Source organism: Crassostrea angulata, chromosome 3 (assembly GCF_025612915.1).
Source record: "Crassostrea angulata isolate pt1a10 chromosome 3, ASM2561291v2, whole genome shotgun sequence".
NCBI classification, from domain to species: domain Eukaryota; kingdom Metazoa; phylum Mollusca; class Bivalvia; order Ostreida; family Ostreidae; genus Magallana; species Magallana angulata.
Window position 1 is genome coordinate 32,825,113 of NC_069113.1, and position 25,840 is coordinate 32,850,952.

Consider the following 25,840-nt stretch of genomic DNA (forward strand, 5'->3'; position numbering starts at 1 on the left):
CTTTATAAAAATAAGTTTATTGGCATAAGAAACCGAAATGAATGATTTTTTCCACACTTTACTGCTGATTTCTACTTTTTGTAAGTATAGCCTCGGTCAATAGCAAGACATAGTATATAAAACAACTACAAACATATACATGTATGATTAAAAAAACAGTAGCACAATAAAAAGTCAGAGTGATGTGTCAAATGTCCAACTATCTACTGCAGGGCAACCACAACCTGGTGATAATGCATGTGTAGGGAATTTTGGCATGGTCTGAATGTGAAATATATTTCATATTAAAATTTTTCTCCCCGTTTTCTTAAAAAAATTATAAGTATTTACAAAGTCTGATGACGAATGAACAATTTTTCATGCCTTCACATCATATAATTAAAATCAAGTGCTGTTTTTTTTTCCATATCCTAACTCATTCTTTAATGAGTAAAATGAAAGTATCCACACACAAAAGATCGTTCAAGCGACAACTGATGATTAAATTGTATGTAAATTTCTCAAAGCTCAAACTCTTATTTCAACTTTTGATCCTCTTATGGAAAAAATGTTCCGGTAACAATTACAACTTCCTTCCCATCAAACTTTTATAAATTTACTAAATTTTGCTCCCAAACCGATTTCCTAGCCTATTTGTTAAGATCTTGGGAAACCAACTTCTCTTGGGAAAAATCAAATTATAACCAGAGGTACTATGATATTTGTAGACAATTAGCGAATGGCTGAAAAGGATGTGATGTACCTTACGTGCTGTTATATGTAGAATTAATATGACATGATGTTTATCTAATTCGGCATAAGTTCATGAAATCAGCCATAACTATATTTTTGAAATATTAAGGCAGATAGTCTTCAAATAGATAACTTTACAAGTCAATATGCAATATCAGAACTGAAACCGCATACCAGTTTCAAACTGTCGAATTCGAACTGTCGAATATATCTTGGAGGAGGTGGATTCAAATTTAATGACGTCTAACTAGATTAATGATGCACACAAAACATTATCGTTTGACTATTTAGCTATTCAATTAGAAATTCTTTCAGGGGCAAATGTACACTCAATAAATACAAAGCGCGCTAGTCTTATTTGCAACTTCTCGAATATTTCCAATGTTTGGATATGGTGCTGTATTTGCTTGGAAGACCCAAGAAGATGCGATTGTCTGAATCAAAACAGGTAACTTTTGCAAATTGTCTTTCCGTAACAATGTTGCACCATTGAATCGATTTGCTAAACAGTATTCGGAATTTTATTGTTTGATTTGATGTAAATGACATCAAAAGGAATTAAGTAAACAAAAATTCAAACATTATGACAAATACCATTAAATAATCGATTGCATTTCGCAAGATGACATGCATTCTTAAAGCTATCATTATTTCAAAAATGGTTTTAAATACAGTATCAACGTATAACTGTCAAACATAAAAAAATCATACAATCTACAGAAACAATTGATAAAAATAATACTGCTAGGCTCTAATACGAACGGCACTCTTTCATAACATCATAAAACAAGAAATATCAAACAAATAGATGGAGGAAAGGATCGAGGAAAATATCAGAAGTCCCACGTGATAACTTTTTGTCTGACCAGTATTGTATCCTTGCCTCCCGGAGTAAGGGGCACCTGTCCAAAAGAAAGAAACCAGTATTCAACAAGTTGAAAATAATATATGAAACTTTTTTTTTATTTTAACGAGGCAAGACGTACTATCGTGGCTATGTTGTCTTTTTTATACCCCCATACAAAGAGCAAATTTGGCGTATTTTAACTTAAAGTAGATCCAGTGTTCTGTACTGTCACACTTTTTTGTAAAACTTTGAATTCTTTAAAAATTGTGCAAGATAGTTTTATTTATTTTATGTGAATATAATCACATGGATGTAATTAGAATTATTAATAGGTTCAAGATATTTTCGCACTTAATTTTATACTAAATTTCCAAATTTTTATATATTTTATCTTTGCAAAGGGGAAATAACTCGTTTTCTGACTTTTCTCTCAGTTTTATGTCTAAATGCTATAGTTTTTCTTATTCCAACGATTAATTTTCAAATATTTTTGTAATTTTAGTTTTCTGATAAAGTTGACATTAAAATTAATCAAGAAAAACAAATTTCTGCCTACAAGATTTTACTTTTAAGGTCAGACGACACGTTCCTCAAAATTTTTTTTTGTATCTCCTCGTTATAAAGAATTCCGATAAAAAATATTAATTTTATAATTACTTTAAAAAATGATCAAAATTTACTTGGATTTGGTTATATGTCGAGATGGTCGAGTGGTGAGAACCGTGGCCGCTCACTGCCAAAAGCGTATAGGTTCTAGAGGTTGTGAGTTCAAATCCTCGCCCCGGTGGAGATATTGTTCTAATATAGTGAATTTCGCTGTGCTGTAGATGTATTTATTTTTCTATCAGCAATTCAAGTGTGTTTTCAAGAAGATTATATAGGATATTGCATACTCTAGTATTCTGCAGAAATGCCTGGTAAGGTACCCTAATTTTTTGCAAGAAAGCTTGTCAAAGTAGTAGTAAACCATTAACAAATTCCTGGAAAAAGTTATCTAAAATTGAGGAACGTGTCGTCTGACCTTAACAAAAAAAAAATACATTTTTCTAATGCTAAAATATGCTTTAGTTTATGTTTATCTGGCATTTCAAAAAGTGCGATGACATGTATATTTTTTCTAACAATTGATGACATTTAAGTCTATTAAGTCGAAATCAGTTCGGTTTTTCAACTTTCCTCAGAGAATTTTACGAGTATGGAGCTACTTTAATGCGATATAGAAATTATTCAATACACGTAGTTTAACCGAGCCAAGAGGTGAAACAATTGAGATTCAGTAAGTATTTTTAGTCATCTTAAAGATGCGATTTAAAGCAATTCTCACTACCAAAAATCCTTAAGATATGTCATGCATGTTTTTTTTCATTACACGTTAGACATTTTTTAATTTCTTTTTCAAAAAATGAATCTTTTTATTAACATTAAAAATCTAATTAAGAATATGTGCTTTAAGAACTGAAAGGTTTGTAACTCTCACTCTCTCTCTCTCTCTCTCTCTCTCTCTCTCTCTCTCTCTCTCTCTCTCTCTCTCTCTAATAGACTAAATTTACTCTTGTTCGTTTTATTCATTTTACTTCGCAAACTTATTCACCATTGAAGTTTGACCATTGTAATAATAATACAATATAAATTGTTCAAAAAAGGTAATTCATTAAAAACAAAAAATAAAGTAAAATAAGGAATCATAACCACAGTCCCAAACCCAACGTTTTCATATCTGGATAATTCATTTATAAAAATCGCATCGCTTTCATACATCTTAAATTTAAAATCGAATAATTTATTAACGTTATATAGACGAGCAATAATTAACAAAATGAAAGGATCCCTAATATTTTTTTAAATTGAGTAGTTGAAGTGAAAGAAAGGAAGTGACATCAGAGACATGCGCCGAAACCCTCTAAAATCATGCCTTTATTTCACGTACAAATTCTAACAATTGCGCCGCTACACCTAATTTCCAACTGTTGTCCGTCGCTATATGAGTCATTACCGGGATTATGGCCGTTCAGGGTTCGGTTGTAAGGAATCAGCTCATTCTCGTTATATATGGTCGATTTGAAGAGTCTGTTCCTCTTGTTTATTGTGGTTGTGTGTCTTGGAATTGCCGTTGCAGTGACAGCCGGTGTGAGGGTTGTAGGTGGGAAATACTCTGGAAAAGATGTTCCAAGTTTACACGAGTTTGCCATCATATGAATTACCCCCCCCCCCCCCCCAAAAAAAAAAAAAAAAAAAACCTACCACCCCCCCCCCCCCCAAAAAAAAAAAACAAAAACAAAAACAAATAAAAAATACATGTAGAGATATTTGATAAAACCAATAAACAAAATTATTTTAAATTTTTTCCTGGTGAACATTAATATTTTCATAAAATGAGATGATAAACTGTAAACAACTTTGATTTAATAAGATGAAAATAAAAATATCTAATCGTGTTAAACTTTTTTTTTCGTTGGAAACTACTTTATGGATATCAATTTATTAGAAACAATGTTTACTAAATCGAGTTGCATTATAAAAATTTGTTTAAAGCTGCTTGGTCCGATTTTCTTGTAATTACAGTATCAATTTTTTTTTCATACAAATCATTTATCTTAAAAAGTTATGGACTTTCTCCTATTTACACCAGCAGAATCAGTCTCCTTTCAAAGTTAGAAATATTCAAAGTAAATAAAAATAATTTCTCTTTGGGCAAACGAAAAACCAAACCAAAATGCATCACGGGAATGTTTAGAAAGGAAACCCCTTGGTTTCGTCCCCCGAATGATTGGGGTTATTCAACCCGCATGCTATGCATCGATTGTAAAGAAAGCAGACTTTAGAAATGTTAGCGAACAAAATGTACACATGTTTATTTGTAATTTGTCTGATCATTTCGACCTTTATTTAAGGCGATTTCAAATTCGTAATACAACTATACCCGTCTCGTCGTCAGGGGTAAAATTCAACATGAGGCGAAATAACCTTTTAATGTCGTTTGTTTTGTTAGCATATTTTGTACGTATTTTTCTTCATTGAAATTTGGCATAATTGACGGGTAAAACTACTGCAATGTCTTTTATTACACATATACTAAGCATAGCCATCGTTTAAAAGCGTGCATAAAAATTGATATGAAATCGGACCAAGCAGCTTTAAACATTATGTTGCTTTGCACTCTTTAGTTAATCACTAAGGCTTAAACAAAGTTCATAAACAAAAATTCCGAAATGCTCTACCGTCTAAGAACCTTAATTACGTCTTTTCAAGTAACAAGATCGAAACACATTCGAAATAATATTTGTAAATTAATGTTTTACCATAGAAGGATCTAGTATTACTTTTACTACCAAATAGGTAACAACAACAACTTTAAGTTACCCTTTCAGTGCATTAATACTCAGTGTCTTACCATATAAGATCATCGTTTCCTCGTCCATACCAAAGCTGTTGCTAGCGTAACAGGAGTACTGTCCAAAGTCCTCTCGTGTCACGTTCGGGAGTCGCAGACTGAGAGTTAGCATGTGCCCCCTGTCCTGGTACACATCGATGCGATGTTTGAACGAATTGAAAAGATCTTGATTCTGGAATTTCCAGATAGACACAGCCTGAGGGAAGGCTGTGACCTTACACTCCAGAATTGTTTCTTTACCCACATACTGTCCCAGTTTCTGGTTGACGAGCCACACCTCTGGCGGAACTTTAAAAAGCCACAAAACAAAACAAAAATTGATAAGCATCACAAATGTGTAATTTTTCACCCAACGTCAAAACGTTGGGGAAAATAAATGTACGTTAAGCGTATTTGACGTTACACACGCCTACAGGCTTGTCTGTCGTGACAATCGTTGAAAATAAATGTAATCAAGGTCGTGGTTATCAATGTCATTCCTTAAAATATTCAAAAAATAAAAATTAATGAAGAGGACGTGTGGTAATTGCGACTTCATGGGCCTTCCCAGCAGATTACAGCTTAGTTGAAACACATCAAATGTATTTACATCACCAAATGTGTAATTCTTACAGAAAATGGATCTGACATAACCAGTTTCAAGAATATAAGGCTCAATAGAACAGACCACTAGTATTTTTCAATAAGGTGATATTGTTGAACTTAATGAAGTTAATCTTCAATGTCATTATAAGATAGATTACAATAATATATTCGACATAATGATATCAATTTTAATTTCAAAGAGGGATGTGTCTTGGAGTCATACGTGAAGAATTTGATATGGTTTTTTCAACGGTCGGAAAGGCGTACAGTGTCATGATTCTCCAACACTCGGAAAGACACCAGAAGTGTGATTTATTTTTTAACTGTCGGAAAGGCCCGAGAGGTTGCGAGTGTGTCATGTGCGGTACTCACATTCCACCATCACACTGATGACCCGGTTGACGGCGGGAGGAACATCGTTGAACGCCACACACTCGTAAATCCCGTCACAGTATCGCGTGATGTTGTGAATAATAAGGGTTTCGCCGTTAATGCCCACCCCTACAGAAAACAACAATATGTCAAAAAGAATGGTTACCCTGCAATATATTGGTATACCTTACGTTTTCAATAATGGTGAAAGGAAAGTTTTGTACAAATTCATGAAGATGGTAAAAAATGATTTTTAAAAACTGCTTTCTTTGACTCTTTTATGTTTTTGGGTTTTTTTTGCCAATGAGTAATGGATACTAGCAATGAATTTCTTTGCACAGCAAAATATATATTTATTGCATCTGCAGAAACAATATTTTATTGTTAAGGCGTTGATTACAACAGATCTTTATACATGTACATGATTATGAAGGCAGAGAAGCGAATGGCTATAGTACAGTTACAATGCATGGTTAAATACAACATTTTGTTTGAAAATGAGATATGACAACCTTTATGACAGCTCTTACGGGCCCTGTGGCAATTTTTGTGTACCTTTCCCATTTTCGTTTCATGTAAAAAGGTTGGTTGAAAAAAATAAACAGAAAAACCAGAAAACCAAAACCAAAAGCCACGTACAAAGGAGGAAATGCAAATCACACATACAAAAAATGATAAATATATTAGGTGTTTTGGTCTTTTTAATTTATATTTGAAATCAAAAAGATACACTTGACTTAAGGGACGAGTAAAAAATTAAAATAATACTGAAAGCATTGATCAAGTGTTTTTGTATCATTGCATAAAATTTGCATTTTTACTTGAAATGAATTCCAATGTTTTGAATTTAAGATAAAATTTGTAATTTTCTCACATATAGCACGTTAAAGCATATAACAGCAGACAAGAGTGATACAGAGAAGAACGACGGATCTGGTCGAAAAACGACCAAACACTAGAGAGAAAGACGGAAGTGAAAGCAAATCGTGCTGAAACCACACTCCATAAAAACAGGAAGTAGAGAGTGTACCATTATTTACCACCGGATCATGCCCGATAACAGTGGCTATCGGGACGGAAGTCAATTCTACGTCATACACTGTAACAAAAACATGATAGATAATCAAATCACGTGATAAAAACTCTGATAGTTCTTGGTGTAGTGAGAATGTAAGTCACGACTACTGTTTTGACCTCAGACTTCATAACCATTTATTCCTATTTTTTTTTAAATTTTTCTTTTACTTTTCTAAATAAAATGATTTGAAAATGAATTCAATATAAGTGTTTCTCTTTTATTTTTTACATTTTAAAATTAAAATGATTTAAATATTAGTTTAACAAAAGTTATGCGTTTCTAACAGAAATTATCTTCATATGTTTATTGTATTAACCTTTTTTCATTTTGCCAGTAGGAGTGATTGATATTTTGATGGTGTCAAATATGTATAACTAAACTGACGCTCAATTGGGAATTAGAGAGACTAGAAAGTCAACAAATTATCCCAAAAATCAACTTAAAAAAATCTTATATAGGATTTTTTTTTAACCACAAACTATTTATTTGTACGAAATCCTTACATCTTAATGTCTTTGACAAGTTTTTGTTATTTACTGAAATTAAGCTTTCGGATTTTATTTAAATTTTATTCACATTTTTGTAGACAGCTTAAAATATTTTTTTAAGGCTATTTATATAATTTTTTTTATGATATATGTTAAATTCGATTTTTAAGTACAATAATTATATATATATATATATATATATATATATATATATATATATATATATACACACATGTAATTGCCGTTATGAATGGTTTTTAAAAAAAATCTTTTTAATGAAAATATAAATGCAAATGGTATTATACGTTAACTATATCAAAGTTAAAATGCTTTTATTCAGTTACTATCTCGTGGTAAAATTCATATTTCTTTTTGTCGGATTAATTTTATAAAAATACAATACTTCACATGTTTTACTTTTTGTGTACATGTATTTTGTTACAAAATTATTATTTTTTTATAAAAATACATTTTCAAGTTTTTCAGGACATTATTTAACATAATGATATGATTAATGAAATGAAATTTATGATATATTAATTTTGCATTGCATTGCACAATAAAATAGTATCATACAATAAGTAAGATTAATATACTTTACAACAAATACATAATTATATCATTGCATAATTCTTGATTAACATTGGGCAAAAAGAAATAGCGTTTAATAGATTGTTTTGTAATATATACAAGAAGTTCTTTAACAATAATTAATTGTGCCAAAAAAGTGTTAGTTAGTTCAAAAGTTTAATAATACTGCAGTGAGGATATTTGGAAATAAGTGAAATTAATAAGGGTTACGAAACCATTGCAGATGAGTACAATTTATTGTGTGTCAAATTTTGAATTTGGATTATGATATGAATATCAAATGTTAGTATAGTATGTGATAAATTGAGGGGAAAAAACTTTCTTTATTATAAAAATATCTATACTTTCTATAAACTATCTAAAACTATTTGTTTAATATATAATTATTGTATTAGGGGCAGGTTCTAATACTAGTTTGTGAGAGAACGATGAGGATGTGTAAAGCAGAAGACAAGTAATAGATTACTGTGGATTTCTTTCCTGTTTAAAAGAACCAAAAAGACTAACTTTCATCTTTGAATACGAACGATCGCAATTTTTGTTTTGCATTTGGGTAAAATTTTCAAAATGTTTTCTTTTCCTTTCACAAGGAATTAGTTTTCCGTATTTTATTATGATATCATAATTTTGTATCTATTTTTTGTGAAAAAAATATTAATTAAAACAATCAATGTACATGTGGCTGGGATTTTCGCAATAGTTCGTATTCATTGAAGTGAATAACAAATGGCTCTACACGATTTTATGTACTAGTATACAATGACTGTTCGAAAACGAAATTCCAATTAAACACTTAAATATTTTCTTTCTATAAAAATCCACAATCAGTCTACTACTGGAATAGGCATGCGCACGCATCTGACATAGACATGTACCTCGATGACTGACTGTGTATAAGCAGTGGTCATCTGACAGCCGGTTACCATAGTGACCTTCACTCGTCTTCACTCCTAGTTACAAATGTGTAAAGTAATCTAAGTGCAAAGAATTCACATCGATCCTCAGGGTACAACTTTGTTTGAACTGTTTGCAACTTGAAAGGCATGAATTATTATATATACTGGTAACAAAAAAATAAGTTTCTTAATATACAAGTGCATTTGATTAAAAATATTTGGTGCAATATTTGGAAACGGGGAAATTAAACAAAAGTTATATGCATAATCAAATAATTTTTCTCATGTATGGATGAAAATAGAACAAATTAAATGAGCATAAGTTTAAAACCTTTTGTCTCAGTTATATTATTGATAAATAATAGAATAAAATTGACAATAAATATTGACTTCTACTTCAAACTTCTATGTTGCAAAGCCTATGAAACAACATTATGGTGAAAACGAAAATGGGAAATATCTCTTCTAACAATATTATAGCGAGTGCAGCTCTCAAGCGGTGATTAATCCCATCGATGTCTATAATTCAACTACTACTTATACTGTAATATATAGTATTTTGGTTTCGTAGTGTAGAAACGTCATCATGACGTCATGACTTACTTTCTTTATGCTGGTCCCTACTGTCGGCGTGTGGTTTCCTGAACCACTGGACCGTTGGCTTTGGTACACCACTGACGTTGCAGGTCAAGGTTACGGTGTCACCTTCTTTGGCTGTTAGGTCATTGCTAGAGGTGTCCAATATTGTGGGTGGAACTAAATATCAGATAATTATATCTTGTTACAATATTTGTTTAAAATACTGAGGTCAAAGTAGAATATGCATTCTATTATTTACGGTTAAAATATATCAAAATAGGAAAATTTGATAATTCATGTTTTGTTTAATTTGTTGAAATCAGGTTGAATATTTCTTATTCTATGAATATCGATTTCAAAGATTTAAATATAATATTCAGTAGTAGAATAAGTAGCATAAGTAATATAATAAGTAAAGTTAATGAATCCTGTAAAGAAATTCCAAATTATCCGTAGTACAAGTATTCATTGCAATGAGCTATGATGACGCAACGCCAGTTCAGCTTGCTCGATAAGCAATTTTCGATGACTTAAAAAAAGGTATTTTGAGATGACACCATTCATCAAAACACGTCATCTATAATAATGATGTCATATATACGATAACATAAATGTAGAAAGTTGGTCTTCGTTGTTTTTTACTCATTCTGAATAAGAACAATCATTCAGTTGGTGCTATGAGTATTCAAAAACAAAAATATATTACATAAAGAATATTTTGAATATACTTGTAAAGTGATAAAAGAAGACAAAGTAATGCAGAATTGTATTGATGTACAGTTTTTTCTTTGTTTTCATACATATATCCATCAAAAGAATGAATACTTTTCTCGTAAAGCTGTTGTCTACATTTATGTTAACTGTTTGATTTCATTTACCAAACCGTAGGAAACCAACATGAGGCTTTCAATAGTAACAGTTATCGGAAACTTTCCCATGATTTGGCAAAACAAATAAAAAGAAACGCAATCAGCAACAACCTTTTGCTTTATTAAAAAAACCGCAAAGGCAAAAAGCAACAGTATTCTGTAAACGTAAAGTCAAGCAGACTTAATGTATACTCAGTTGATATAAAATTTGACCAATAAAATTGCAAAATAGATATTGGTTCCTTATATTTAAAATATCTTCATCAAATATAGTTAATATGATTGTATGGAATCTATAAAAGAATGATATTTTTTTTTCAAAAGCCTACTTATATTTCTTGTGCATTATATCAAAATACATGTATATCATATCACAATACTGTTGCTTTAAACTAAGATGCTTCTTCTTCTTAAGAAAAAGAAAAGAAATCTGCATCAATCTGTGTTAATAAACGTGTTATTCAAAAGAAAAGGTTAATTAAAAGCACATGAAACCAGCGCACGCAAAAGCAACTGCAAAGCTCATTTTGTGTTAGATGTTTAAAAATACACATATCCAAGTGACGTCAATAGTTGGTCTGGTCGTGAAGATAAACTAGCTACAAGAAAAGTTGAAAACATCACTCTGTTAAAATCACTAAATCTAGGTCGAGTCGTGTGGTTCCTGAGTTAATGTGATCTCTATTTCTATATGGTTAGTAACAGTGACGTAACAGTGACGTAATGTGCGCCAAGCTTCAGAGAAGAGAGAGTTTGAGGACTTGCGTCAGAGGTTAAAGCTATGGGTGTGATTTGGGCGGTTCTTTATAGAGTGGTATCCAATCGGTGTGCAGGACACAACAGACAGTTAGTGAAGGGCGGGGCCTCTAGACAGTGTGCAAATTACTTTCTTTTAAAAAAAATTCAGATTACTTAGAAAAAAATACTTTGATTATAATGATCATAACACATTTTAAAAATAATTTTCTCATTAATGTATTTGCAATACTGTGATGCAAAAGATGTAATTTGATATAATATTTCATTAAAAATTTAGGAATCAGGAATTCAAAAAAAAAAAAACAGCATTAAACAATATAATTGAAACCTCCTTTTGAAATGTCAAATGATTTTTTTCTGAAAAAAATTTAATGACGTTGTCATGACCTCACTTGATAATTTACACACTGTTAGCTCTACTGGATCGTGGGGGGCAGTGTTACACACAGTCTTACCCAACACGTTGAGGAGGACTGAATTTGTTTTTATGGGTAGTGTGTTGATCTGACATACAAAATTGCCCTGGTCACTATATTGTACATCACGAATAAGTAAATTCCAGTCCCTCAAACGGGGCCTTTCTACAGATATTCGTTCATCGTTGATGATTCGACGGTCCCCATAAGTCAGCAAAGTGGACCAGCGATCGGTCCATACTACCTAAAAATAGAGATGACGTCATATGGTAATGAGAAAGGTTAAAAAAATGAAAAAAGTAGAACTGAATACCGTACCTAAAACAATCAGTTCTATGGTTTTAGTTTTGATTGGCATTGTATTTATTTGACAGGTATAGCGCCCTCTGTCGTCGTATTTGACGTCATGGAGTAAAAGATTCCAGTCTTTTGTGTGTGGACGGTCTAAAACCATGCGTTCGTCGTCTATAATTCGTTTTTCACCTAATGTCAGCAACGTAGAAAACTGATCCGTCCACACCACCTGCAACATCATAATGGTCATAATATCTTTATATAGACATTAAAATCTATCCATATCACACTCTTTCTCCGCAATCCCCCCCCCCCCTACCCGTCCATCCTGCCAAAAACAATGACCATTACCAACTTGTGTACGCTAGAAAAATTATTTAATAACTTAATGTTTTAAAATCTTTAATCTCTAAATGAATTATCCACTTTTGTCATATTAAATTATGATATTGATCTCAATTTGCCATGATGGTAATCCTGAAATAGACACAGTTTTAACAAAATTAGTAGACTGACTAAGACTGTTTAAATATAAAATGCCATTGTTTCAGACATTGGCATTACTGGGCAGCCATACATGAGCAGTCCTTGCATGTATCAGATGTATCAGTTTCATATTCATAGGCAGATGTTGGTTGTAAATTTCACTTGCAGTCGATAACACGATTTTTCTGTGTCACTTTTAGCACTCTCTAAAATGTGGCTTCTGAGGACGAATAATTTACACGCTGGAACAGAAATCATGCATTAACATGCTTGGCTTAAAATAATTTTTTTCATAACTTCTCATCTCAATTTCGCGTTTTTCTGACAACAGGGCTTTTATTTGGAGACAATTTCACTAATTGAAGTATTAATTCCCCTTAACTGAATTTCTGTTATGAAAAGCGATATGGCAGAGGAGTTTGTGCGACATGCATTTTTTTCTACAAAGTGTTTTTCTAAATTACAAAAAACCCTGCTATTCACAGTTTGCAAAAGGAGCGTCATGAATTGCATTTATCCAGTGGGTGTCTTAATTAAAGTCGTTGTGAATATACTCAAAACACTTGTATATCATAACTAAAACCTGGAACAATGCTGAAAAATCTTTGATATGTTATCAAATCAATGAGGTATATATAATAAAGACCTTTTAAATTTCAACTTAGATGAAATTGTACAATTGTTCAAGTCATTAAAATTGAAAGAAAATGTTGAATATGCAACTTTTACATTCCACTCTGCAGAAGAAGCAATGTAAATAACTATTTTACATGTAGCTGTATATATGACTGACCTTAAAGTCCCCCAGGGAGTCGATGGAACACGGGAGGACAGCCGTCTTTCCGGCCACTACAGTGATGTTGACGATCGGGACATCAAAGCTGGGCTCCAGCGCCATGATATCTGGAGAGAAAAAAAAACATTGTCCGGTTCAAGATTTGCCGTCATGTTGTAAATTTTGCGTTTACCGGGTGGAAGTAAATGTTCAAGAATTGTCATGTTGATTTTTTTTTTGTGTAAAATACCGTGGAGTAGCACTTAAAAATCTACGACAAAGTTGTCATGGTTTTTTTTGTAATTACTGCCATAGTTAAAAAAAAAATACAGCTTGAGAATCAGTGCAATTCTGGCCTGGGGGCCATAAAAGTTAGACAGGCTCACTTTTGATCTCAGTCTCACTTTTCCACAATACATTCCTTTGGTAAAAGTGAGACTGAGATCAAAAGTGAGCTCGTCTAACTTTTATGGCCCCCAGGCCAGGGTTAGCGTTTCTTTTTAATAATTGATATACTAGGATTATCATAGCAATCCATCTAAATCTCATAAAATATATTGTGTACGAGTCTTCTTTAAAAGTGACAATTAAACTTGGCCCCTACTGATTAAACGCATTTGGTAGAATGGAAACTTAAGATTCTTAAACTAGAAATCACATCATGACTTGTATTTCATAGATATGCAATGAATTTTTTAGTATCAAACTGCATTACATCATCAATTTAAGCTTAATCTTGTTACAAATAATTTATGTTTCAAAATATTTGTTTTCGATCGGAACAAAAAATCAAAGTTTTTGTCTCAACCTTAATTGGTCACGTGATTCTTTTTTTTTATTAAACAAAAAAGTGGTCATATGACAAGATAGAAGCAAATGTGTTGAATAATATCAAACAATACAATAGAAGTTACATGTAGTAAGGCCAAAAAAAAAAATACGAGTAAAACCCCAGATATTGTAATGCATGCCACATGTAATTACACGTATGTGCAAAAGTGTAAACGTAATGTTTCGTTCATAACAAGAAATACAAGGATTTATGCAAGTAAATATGGTCAGAATATCATTACTTTGGCATTTGGTAGGTTCTTTTTTCAGAGTTGGTGAAAAGTTTTGATATCTATAACAGTTTATATGTGCACTCGATTTTATATCGGATTAAAATATTTTAGATCAGATACGGCATACCTACCTCTAATATAATAGCAACATATCAAAATTTTTATTATGGTATAATTTTAAAAATTGGTCATCAAACGTAAAATTAAATTGCATTGTCATATCTAATAAAATGCAAAATCACCTACGTTTATTAGATAGACTTGAGGAAGGGTTTCCATTAACAAAATATTAAGGTATTCAAGAATAAGCTCTAAAGTATTATAATGGTGAAACATATGCTTCTCAAACCACCACAATTTGTCGAGGAGTACTCCGATATGCCAAATAGGATTTCCTTGCTGATGTATGTTAAGGATTAGGATTACTCAGGGGCTCAAAAATTTCACTATTAGGAACGTAAAACAATTTATTGTACATTGTTGCCCTACTATAGTGGTGCTATTCAAATAACTCGATGTATGGCCTACTTTTTATGCTAGTGCCCTCTGAATGTTTATCGAAAAAAATCGTCAAAAATTAAATGTCCACCAATACCAAGGTTATCTTTATTTTAAAATCATAATAAAAAATAAAACAAATTGGTGGGTGGGAATGGTGAAATACGGGAGATTAATTAATTTAGCAATAATTTTTTTAAACATTAAAGTTTGAAATTAACTTATTACTTAATTCCTCTATCAATTTTGTAAATTCAACCCATTTTTAATCCAGTATTACAAAAAGAAAAACTTACTACTAGAAGCTCCAAATTATTGAATGCCTTTAACTACTTACAATATCTGTAATTTGTCGGTATTAAAACCATACAAGGTCAATGATGGAATTTTAAGGAAAGTTTATTTTGTGTATTTTTAAATATTTTTCCTAGTGCCAGTCAGTGATATGAAATTACACACATGATAATACAACCATTTTAAATATTTAACGTGATACCACAAAACACACTGAAACTTACGTTTTGCTATTATATTGCTAGCCTCGAAAACAAATTCAAGAAAAACAGTTATAGAAAATAAATCAGTTAGAATTTTCTCTGTTTCAATGTAAATCTATCCTTGTCATTGCACATCTTCCTTATATAAACCAAATATGAATATCAATATCCATATTTGTTATTAACATTTTTTGTGTTTTTAAAACATTATTTACTTATAAGTTATTTAACTTTATAGAAATATTTGTTGAAATCTCAAACCCTGAGTAAACATAATCCTTGAACCTCTCAAAAATAACTTTTTGAAGAAGATATAAAATACTAATGAATATTTTTTATTTGAATTACTCTACAAAATGAATAATACTAAGCTTACACAACGTGTTTTTTTTTATCATTTGTGTGCGTCTGAAGTTGACATTGTAAAAAGTCAAATGCAGTGTATTCATAACGTAACTACATGGAAAAGAATCCGGACCTTTTACAAACTGAAATTTCCCCACATAACTGTGTGCAGCATTTAGAACAAAACCATCATTCTTTGATCAACGTATCATCGCAATGTATCGAGCTCCAGTGGGTATTTTTGTACTGTAATTAGTGATATCTACAGCAAAACAAAATAATCCCGTAATAACATTTCCGGTCAAAACCTCGGAAAGGTTACTATAGTAATCTATCGGATCTATAGTAAGGTGTTTTTGCTGGAAACCCTTGATCGTTCTTAATGCAATAAAATGACACAAGTATAGTAGAATAGTCAGAGGATACTCGCGTGGATTGTTGATAATATCCAGACAACGTTATTGGGATCATTTTATGGATGTTCCATAACTTGTTATCGACCATCGGGGAATCAAACGCTTTAAAGACGCCCGCAAGCGTCACATTGAGCCTGATGTCAGATGGAGAACGACATAATGGCGAATGATTGTTACATGTTGTACTTTGAATAATATTGGTTACGATGACCCATGCTCTGCGTTGAGAGATTTTATCGTAAATACTGACACAGGTCACATGATGTCTATGTTATACATAATGGGAATCAAATGTGTATTTCACTCACTATGAGTACTTTTGAGGACTGCATTAACAGAACACCTACATTTTCAACGATTTTATGGGACTAAAGAGGCTAAATTGATGTAGATGTTTTAAAAAATTGCTTCAGTAATTTTGTCTCATGTGGATCGTTAGCTAGGTTTTAAACGGGGACGAAATATAATAACACTTTTAGTGTACGACATTCAAAGAGCAAGCCGTCTTAAGGGAATAGTGTCATGACAAAAGCAATCTAGTTTTTGCAGTTTGCAAACATCATCGCTTCTGCAACAATTGTCTTGTGAAATTGAAATCGAAGACACTTCGTGACAACATTTTATTTTTGCAAAACATTACCCAAGTCTCTATTTTCCCACCAGGTAACTTGTAAAAGACCACAATCTTTACTGGAAAAATAACCCCCAAAATACATAAAGTAATAAAGTATTCTGAAAAACGACAGTCATGGTTTTAAAAAGACATTTGTCATGTCTTCGATGTCATCTTCTTTTGATATTGCCGGTATTCAAAGTCGGGTCAAAGTCACAGTGTCTTTGCATTTAGGCTGCAGTCATCCCACGAGAGAATTCTTTAAATGCAAAGTTAAGGAAGTCATTTCATATCAATGGAGGATTCGGTACCTAGGGGATAGCTGATATCAGCTTCCTGCATTCAGCTCATGCAGATGTCTTTTATTCAAAGCAAATTGTTAATGCGGACTGGATGAGTTTAAGATTTCAGGGCTTAATGCAGGCAACCCTTTGTGATCGAGATACCGATATGAGGGAGTATAGCATCATTATAAGGAATCATTAATATTCCGATGAACTCGGTGGCCACAAGATAGAAAAAACACGGTGATTCATGTCAAGTAACGGGGGGAGAACTGGCATTTAAGATGAATGCATAAATAAAAAAAAACTCTCAAATTTCTCTCAGAGATTTGTCTTAAGATCGACGTTCTGATATAGTATTTTCTGAATGCATGTTATTGACTTTGCTAGTATGTGTATGGTGTTTTTGAGAATCTCTGATATTTCAAAATAAATTGACTTTTTATCATTAACTGATGTGGATTTTCCCTTAAATTCTGACATTTTAAAACAAACACAGTATACCACTACGTGTTGATCCAGACATCAATTTTATTTGTTTGAATCAAAGCTGCTATCGCCAACTTAACGTCGTTGTGAACAGCTTTTTGATTCATTGGAATACGGCAAATGCATGTATTAGGAAATATAATTTAAGCATCTTAATATTATTTCCCGAAACTCTTTTACTTTACAAGAAAGACTATTCGATATCTTACATACCAAACAAAGCATTAAGTACTAAAGAGAGCACCAATAGATCAAAATCGATGAAACTCTGTATACATGCACAAGAAAAGACAGCGACCTTGAATCTCACAGCGATGGACTTCAAGTAAGTGTTCTTGCTTAGTAAGCACATGCATCAGTTGACAATGTATACTACGGATCAGTGTATCCCTTCCCAGCAGACCCTTGTCTACGTCATCAGCAACAGAAGCATGGTGGTTTTACTTTTAATAAACAATCTTTTCTCTGATTTCTAATCTCAGAGTCAGAGATCTACGACAGAGCAGGTAATCCGAGACTAACTTGTTCCAATGCCTTGGTATAGTAAACCCAATTACGGGCTTCCCTGTCTTGTTCTGTCAAATGTAGTCTACGTGGAAATCACTCGGTAGATATGATTTAACGAACCTCCAGAAAGGCCGTGTTTACATGCATGGATGTCCAGAAAACTTGGTTATTGCAATAAAATGTTGCAGACTTTTGGTCTATATGCTAAGTCATAAATCTTATAAAAAGGTATATTTTTGAGATCAAATATAATTTTTCCGTATTCTTCTTGGTATTCTGGAAGATTTAAAGATTTTTATGGGTGTCTGTTTGTTTGTTTTTTGTTATTTCTTTAATCAAGATTCAAAAAAATTAAACTTGACATATTATTAACGTATACATATATTCGCCCCGTTTTATTTTTCTCCTTTTCACCCTCGTTGTCAATTTGCGAATATAAAACTGCGCGAATTCAAGACAGTTTAAAATGACTGTGTTAATTAGAAAGAGTTTCTATCATTAAATCCAGTGTCTGAGAGAGTTCAAGACGGAGCGAAATCGTTTGAAAGTGAAAAAAAAACACGGGGTGAATACAGTACTGCATACAGTATTACATTAGTTTATTAATATGAACAATTAGCAAATTGCAACATCAAAACTAGGGATAAAATAAAATGATAAACCCCTATGGCAGAAAACTAAGAGATTTTACAGTTTAAAAATTATATCAAGAATTTGCAGAAACACTTTCACGGAAAGGTTAAACAACTGTAGATTTTTGAGAAATTATAACACGGACACAAAGGTCTGTTGAAATAGTTCTCGCAATAAAAGAACATCCATGTGATGATGTTGTGCATAAAAACAGCACGCTAAGTAAATTTTCCCATCATTTGGATTATTAAGTTATGAACAACGAGAAACAAATATGATTTACGTGGCTATTGCCAGTCTAGGTTGTCAAACCTTCTTAAATAACAATTCCAAAAACAGAGAAATTAGACACATCGTGTGAAGACACGCCAGATCAGAATTAATGCCAAAAGCACCAGAATCAGTCTTAAGAAACGGTCTACAGGGTACATTAGCCAAGTTTATGGTCAAATATAAGAGAAAATGTCATCCAGGATTTCGTGAATAAAACATTAGACAAAGACGCTAAGTAGAATGAATGGTACGCGTCCATTTTTCGGGGAGGTCATTTAAACTAATTATCAAATCTCGACCAGTCGGCTTTTTGTTTCTGTTAGATGATGCGTAATGCACTGTTGAGTCACGAAGGAATATAGAAAGAAAACCGCTAAAATGAAACAAAAAAATCGATGGGTTTTTGTAAGAAAAATGAAGGAATACTTATAGATGTCTGATATCATATTATCTCAGTATTTACACGCTTCCCACACGCAACACGTACCGAAAGACACCACGCCGGTCAATATGAATTTTATTATATAAAGCTCATGAAAATTTCATTTCATAGCGTGTTAACAGTTCCTTGAGTACTTTTATTACACATACACTAAACAAAATCAACCAACAAATAAAAAAAAAATCCCGGAAGATTATGTCGATTTACGATTAAACACCAATTAACGATGTTCTTTACAACTCTTCTACGATCGTGTTTTTTATTAAGGTTTTATATACGAGTACTAGTCGGAGAGAGTTTCTGTAGGTGTTTTGATCTTAATTTGTCACAGTTAAGTTCCGGCCAGAAATCGGTCTGGTTGACCAAATATCCGATGAAGACGTATTTCAGGAAGGCCCAAATAGTATAATCAGAGGTGGCTACACGCAACCAAAGAAGACAGCACTCTCATCCCCAGCCTTTGGTATTTTTAAGCGCTCGTCACAAATTACAGGACAGTCGCTACTACAAGGCTTTCTACTTTTAGAGAGGCGAACGTATAATATGATATTTGATGAAAAGTTTTGCTGTCGTCACGAAATATTTTTGCTTTTTCCCCCCATTTTACACAGAACTCATCTTTTACAGACCAAACGTGGGCGAGATGTTGTTATGTCTTTTTCTGATTTTTTCTTTTAACCCACGACAATTTTTCCCCTAAATTTTCCATTTTGGTCCGTTCAAAGTGTACAAATTTAGGTAAATTAATTACTGGTCACACTATTTCCAAAATCTTTCGTTAGTAGTTTATAAACTGCTTTCTACAGAAAATATAATATTCTCTACTACATGCATATATATAACAGAAGTTTTAAAATCACCGAAATCAATTTGCTTTATCGCGTCCTGTACTTCAAAACACTCAATAGAGCGCATATGGGTAGAAGTGTGCATAATTCACGTTAATTCATAAATGCCCCTAAACTGCTATAAATGAAAGCGAAGAGGTAAGAAATCATTATTATAACTTGTAGATGTGGACTGAAATAAAAATGATCACAAAGGCATGGTATAACAACGGCAAAAAATGATTATTCTGCCGCAAGGAATTGGATATTAGAAATAATAATACTGGTAATTTTAAAAAGCAGTACACCTTACTTTGCCTTTCTTATCTTCAATGCGATGATAATTGACAAAGATGTATAATAAGCAGTTAATTATTATACAATAATTATATCATTATCATCGTAATTTATTAGAAAATATGTGCTCTAAGAAAATGATTGCAATAACCATGTTCAATGTAAAAAAAAAAGTGAGTGGTACCATACTTTTCCTTAACCTGACGCATGCGCATTCTATAAGTATTTTGGCCTAACTAAAAAGATTGTTTATTGCGACTCCCAATTGGCTTTGCATGTTTTTGCGCTGCAAAGGGTGCCAAATATTTCAAGATACCTTTGATATCATACATGTAGATTCGTGTAGTGGTTTCCCCCGCAATCAATCCTTAAATTGGACCAACATATGTCAATACCTAAGATTTACTCCATAATAAATAATATATGCTGACAGATTGTCATGTGGTGTTCCTCATTGATAAGGAAAAGGCAATTTATCTGACGCAATAAAATGTGAAAGGCGTTAACTGACATTGTAAATTTCACCTTAAATCTAAAACTTGAAATGTGTGATGAATTTACTGCTAAATGACTAGAGGCAAAGGCTAGAAATATTTACTTTCACTGGTCACTTACACTTTCATATAGATTATTTTTACTGATGACTGATTAAAGAATTTTACAGTCACAGCATAGAAATAATTTTATGGAAAAGACATCTAGAACATTGGAAATGAATGGTCCAAAGGGCAAGCGGTTCACAAAGCACTGGTCCAAATTAAAAACTTACTTGTCCCATCAGGCCTTCAAATTTTTTTCAGCCACGAGTTTACTTGTATTTTCATCTTTTTCGTACGATTTCGTTAAAATCTGAATTGCATACACATGTATGTTACGTTCAAAATATTCTTCGAAGCAACTGTTTTTGAAAATAAAATTGTAGATTTCTTCACCCATGTCGGACGTTCAGATCATCTTGTTTATTTATCTTCATTGCAGTTCTTCTTCCAATCCTTGTCCTAATGGCTTCTTCTAATCTGATATATTGTCAGACAAAACAACAAACGATAATTGTTTTCTTCATCAAAGATCTAGATTGGTGGCTGAAAGTGAGAATTCGAAGCAAAGAGATATTGTGAAGAGAAATCCTATTAAGAGCAAACACTAACAGTTCTTTGTTATCAAGATAATTAAAATGTTAACAAAATTAAGGACAGGAATCGAATTTTTCCAATCTCTTCACATGAAATAGCACCAAAAAAGTCTATTAAATTTCGATTGATTTCTCGAAGTAGTGCGACGCATTAGGTGTAAATTAGTGGATTAGCCTCGCGCGTGAGCGCAAAAACAGACAATATACTCCAAGAATCCCCGTGGTTTTGGTCACCTTTTCTGCAGGGAAAAAATGTGCACGACACCGCCTGAGGATATTATACGACTTGATAATTTGAAGACGAAGAGCACGCAATTATTTTCACACCTGGCAAAATTCCTTGATCTTTTTATCTTCCGCTGTCTGAACAAACAAGGCTCGATAATTTTATAAGGACATCGAGTCGCTCATTTTCCTGTAAAATCTAAAGACACTTGGATATCATTCGAAAAACTAATGTATCCCAATGGGGGGTATTTAAAATTCCGGGAAAACCATTGAAACTGGCTTATAATAGCACCTTAACGGAATCCTAAAGAGATAATAAGAATCTATTGGGTAGAAACAAGTAATTAGTGTCTGTTTGTCAGTGTACAGAAATTTCTGGTCATGATTGAACGAGTTTTTTCTTAGTTTTATCAGTAATATTCCAGGGTCTCTTCAACGATTTTTGAAAGTCAATGAGTAGAGACCGATCGCATGAGAACGTCTTCGCAGCGAGAAGAACCATGCGGGAAAGCTCAAAGAGAACCGGGTAGCCTTTTCCGAATAGAGAAAATCCATGGCCTTGTTTCGGTCGAAGAAATTTCAAAAAGAAAAAAAAAAGATCGTTGGGCTATTGGAATTTAACGCTGATAAAGATCCAACGCGGACTGACAGAGAAGTAATTGAATGACAATAGGCTTATGTTCCAATAGTCGTCAAATTAGCTCCGTAATTGACAGTTGTGCTAGTTCGGAAATTGGTGAAAGTAAAAACGGCGGATTTCAGACCCCTAATCGTAACAAAACATCTCTTTTTAAACGCCCCGGTCGATTACCAGTTTCTGGCACCTCGCAAATTATTATAGTTATACCTCCAACACAGCCATACTTGCAGAGAAAAATCGGACATTCTTCAAGCAGTAATTGTTTTTTCAGCTCACAATTTTTATTTGAAAAGTGAAAAGGCAATCGATAAGGTTACTTAGATTGATGTTTGTAGCAATTTGCTGCAACTTCTTTTCTTTAGTCTTGGCGTTTACAGAGATAAACGACATTTACCTCAATGATAATCCACTTGAGTACTTACTCCGTAATCTTTGGATTAATTTTCTGACTAAAAAAATGAACATGAATTTTTAACATGGAGATATTCATTCTGCAACGGACAGTAAAATGATCAAAAACAATCGACAAATCAGGAATATTGGGAAAGGTGTTCTGTCAGGCATGTTTCCGTACCTTCTTGGTCGAAAAAAAGGCATTAAATAACAAGAAAGTGCATCGAAATTGTTTCTGGCTTGTTAAAAATTTATGTCTTGTAAATTGGCGCAGTAGGTAGGTTTCCTGAAATATTCGGAAGGCCGAGTGACAAATGTGTGATAATAACAAAATTGACAAATTAGCTATGTACAGCGAAGCTCCTTTCATTTCCGATGGCTGTGAATTATTTATGCTCTTAACTTTTGAATGTCAGCGATTATTGTAGCAATTTTAGCTGTTTCGTTTCAAATTGTCTAAATTTTTCTCGCATTATTAGAATCAACTAGCACTGCTCCATATATCATGGAATATAGTTAGCGGAGCGTCGCTGTTCCTGGATTTATGAAATACATGTATATTAAATTTTGTAATTTCAAAACAAATTATTTCATTTTTTTTTTACTTTTGTAATAAAATCGCAACCCTAAAATAAAAGGTCAGCTTTGGTTTAATTTCATAAAGAAACTGTTTGGTTGCTGAATACCTGCGTATATATATTGCTTTAAAAATAAATTCTTCTGAATTTAGTTATAGAATTATAACAAGGGTGAAAAGAAAAGGGAAAACTAAACCTTTGTTATTTCATCTTTTAATATTTGTGCCATCAAACGTCTGATTTCCTAAAATTGGCGACTCTGTAAATCATTTCAGAAGAAAGGAAAGATCTCTAGACATCATTACAGATTTGGGTTTCTGTTCTCAAAGATCCTTAATGCGGCAAATCAAGGAGCAAAAATAAGAAAAATGTCGGCAATAAGCACCGAAACTAGCTTAATTTATAGATGATTATAAGTAAATAAAAATCCATAAAAGCGGAGAGGGTCTGCACGCTGATTCACTACTTTTTGTATAAACGGATTACCGGACACCGTTCATAGATCACTAGCACTAACTGCAGAGGCCGAACCAATGCTTTCAGGAAGTGGTCAGTCTCATTTGATTCCGGTGCCAAACCATGGCGCTCTGATTGCTAATCACAAGCCATTGACCAAAACCTCTACACAACTGTGTTTCAGAAACAGGCCCTAAATATACCACTGAAATCCAGATGGTTGGACTTCACCCGATATGGTCATTAAGTGACTAATACACGCAAAGGGCGTGGGCCTTTAAACAATTTTATATCATCAGTATTGGGAGACAGCTACTGCAAGGACACGATTAAATGATGAAAATATATATAATTTTATATACTTTGCAACTTTACCCGCCCAGCATAATCCATCCGCTTATCAATCTAGCTAATAAGTGAATAGGTATACATGTAAAGCAATTAAATTCAGCTCTTAATTGATTGGAAAGAGATACCCTGAAGCACATTTAATATTCCCATTTGCAAAATTGTAGGAAACTCTCATTTCTATTCTTCGACCAGTGTTTTAATATTTTTTTTTCACAGAAGAAGCTTACTAATATTGAATACCTATCCAGCGATTCCGGAATAGTCCCCAGTAGAATGTAACTTCACCCAAGCGCTCGTTATTAACGAGAGATTCAAGCCAGATCAAGTATCGCGAGGAAACGGTAAAAGCCTGGATGCTGACTTGTTTTTGTCCTCACGAATGCAAGATTTTTTGCTGAGTTTCACTTTACAAATGAGTTTTAAATAAAAAAAATTAAATGAGAGAGAGAGAGGGGGGGGGGTTCTGACCATCCCGTATATTACATCAAGACAAATGAGAGAGAGAGAGAGAGAGAGAGAGAGAGAGAGAGAGAGAGTTCGAGTTCAAACCATTCAGTAAATTTGTTTGGGGTTTTTTTTCATCATCATTGAAATGCATATGTTTGTTAAAGTCGATTTCAAAATTCATTTTTACTCAACAAATTAAAGGCTATTAAAAATCTTTTAAGTTCTGAATATAAAATCTGTCAGTTTTTTTCTGATCAGAATACATTGTGATCATTTAGAACGAATAATTTGAACATTACGGAACAAAGAGCGCTCGGATCAATCATTCATTATATGTGACATTAAGTATTTATCTGATAAATCTCGGATAATATTAGGATGAAATCTGTGGGTGAAGGTAATAATTGCTATAAAAGTCCAAAAATATATAACTAAAAACAAACAGAGAGGGCTTCTGGTAAAATTACTGTCAAATAATATCAGAATAGACATTATATTGGATGGGTAGGGAGAAACGATAGGAACAATTTTAATATAAGCTTTAAAATAAGAGCCAATTCCATAGCGTTTTCGATGCAATAAATTTCATGCCGACAAGAATCGGAACATCTGGTCATTTGAATCTCTATATAATCTTCGTGATCCTAAAGTAATGAATAGATCAAAAATGTCAAATATTGGGGAGATAGAAAAAAACCGTACTCAATTACTATACCATTAAACCAAATATTGAAAACAAATATAAATTAAAAATGAAAATATGTATTAATATAAAGATTATTTTTAAAGTATTTTTTAAAAACACCTACCTTTGCTAAGTATTCCTAGGAAACATAAGGCATTCAGTGCAGTCAATCTCAGTATTATAGAGAACTCCATTGTTACAACACTAAATAAGTATTGTTTTCTTCTTCCTGTTCTTTTTGCTCACATACTAAACACTGTCATGAGAAAGTTTTCATAATGTAAGAATATAGTCATAATTTTGACGCATTAAAATCGCCACACACGCTGTAGAGTTTTTTTTTTCCTCTAGAGTCACAGAAGTTCTTTTAGGGTTGTATATCATAGCAGATATAGACCATCTTGAGGCCGTAAGGTGGCTGATCCACCGGATATGTCGTGTTGCTGTCTTCTGCTATTGACCGCCTTGTTGTCTTGTTAAACTCCAATACAGTAATGACCAGCAATCACATTTCACTAGATGTAGCACGTGCAAAGCCGGGATTCCACAACAGCACGGATTCCGCGGAGAGCGCGTATATTGCCGGT

The 25,840-nt window shown here is 32.8% G+C and overlaps 1 protein-coding gene across 6 annotated transcripts; it reads right to left on the reverse strand.

The window, feature by feature from the left end:
* On the reverse strand, positions 1–25,840 carry LOC128177250 (protein CEPU-1-like). Of its 6 annotated transcripts, none has more exons than XM_052843890.1 (10): positions 25,378–25,840; positions 13,177–13,286; positions 11,643–11,847; positions 9,584–9,736; positions 8,960–9,034; positions 6,958–7,026; positions 5,928–6,056; positions 4,971–5,258; positions 3,507–3,731; positions 1–1,634 (listed from the first exon to the last, which is right to left on the reverse strand). In XM_052843890.1, exons 1-10 carry the CDS (start codon positions 25,445–25,447, stop codon positions 1,504–1,506), a joined length of 1,455 nt encoding a protein of 484 aa, XP_052699850.1. In that variant the 5' UTR covers positions 25,448–25,840; the 3' UTR covers positions 1–1,503. The 6 variants fall into 6 exon arrangements, with proteins under 6 accessions (XP_052699850.1, XP_052699851.1, XP_052699849.1 ...); XM_052843891.1 differs by lacking the exon at positions 11,643–11,847 and adding an exon at positions 11,922–12,126 and having other exon boundaries at positions 3,573–3,731; XM_052843889.1 differs by lacking the exon at positions 11,643–11,847 and adding an exon at positions 11,922–12,126.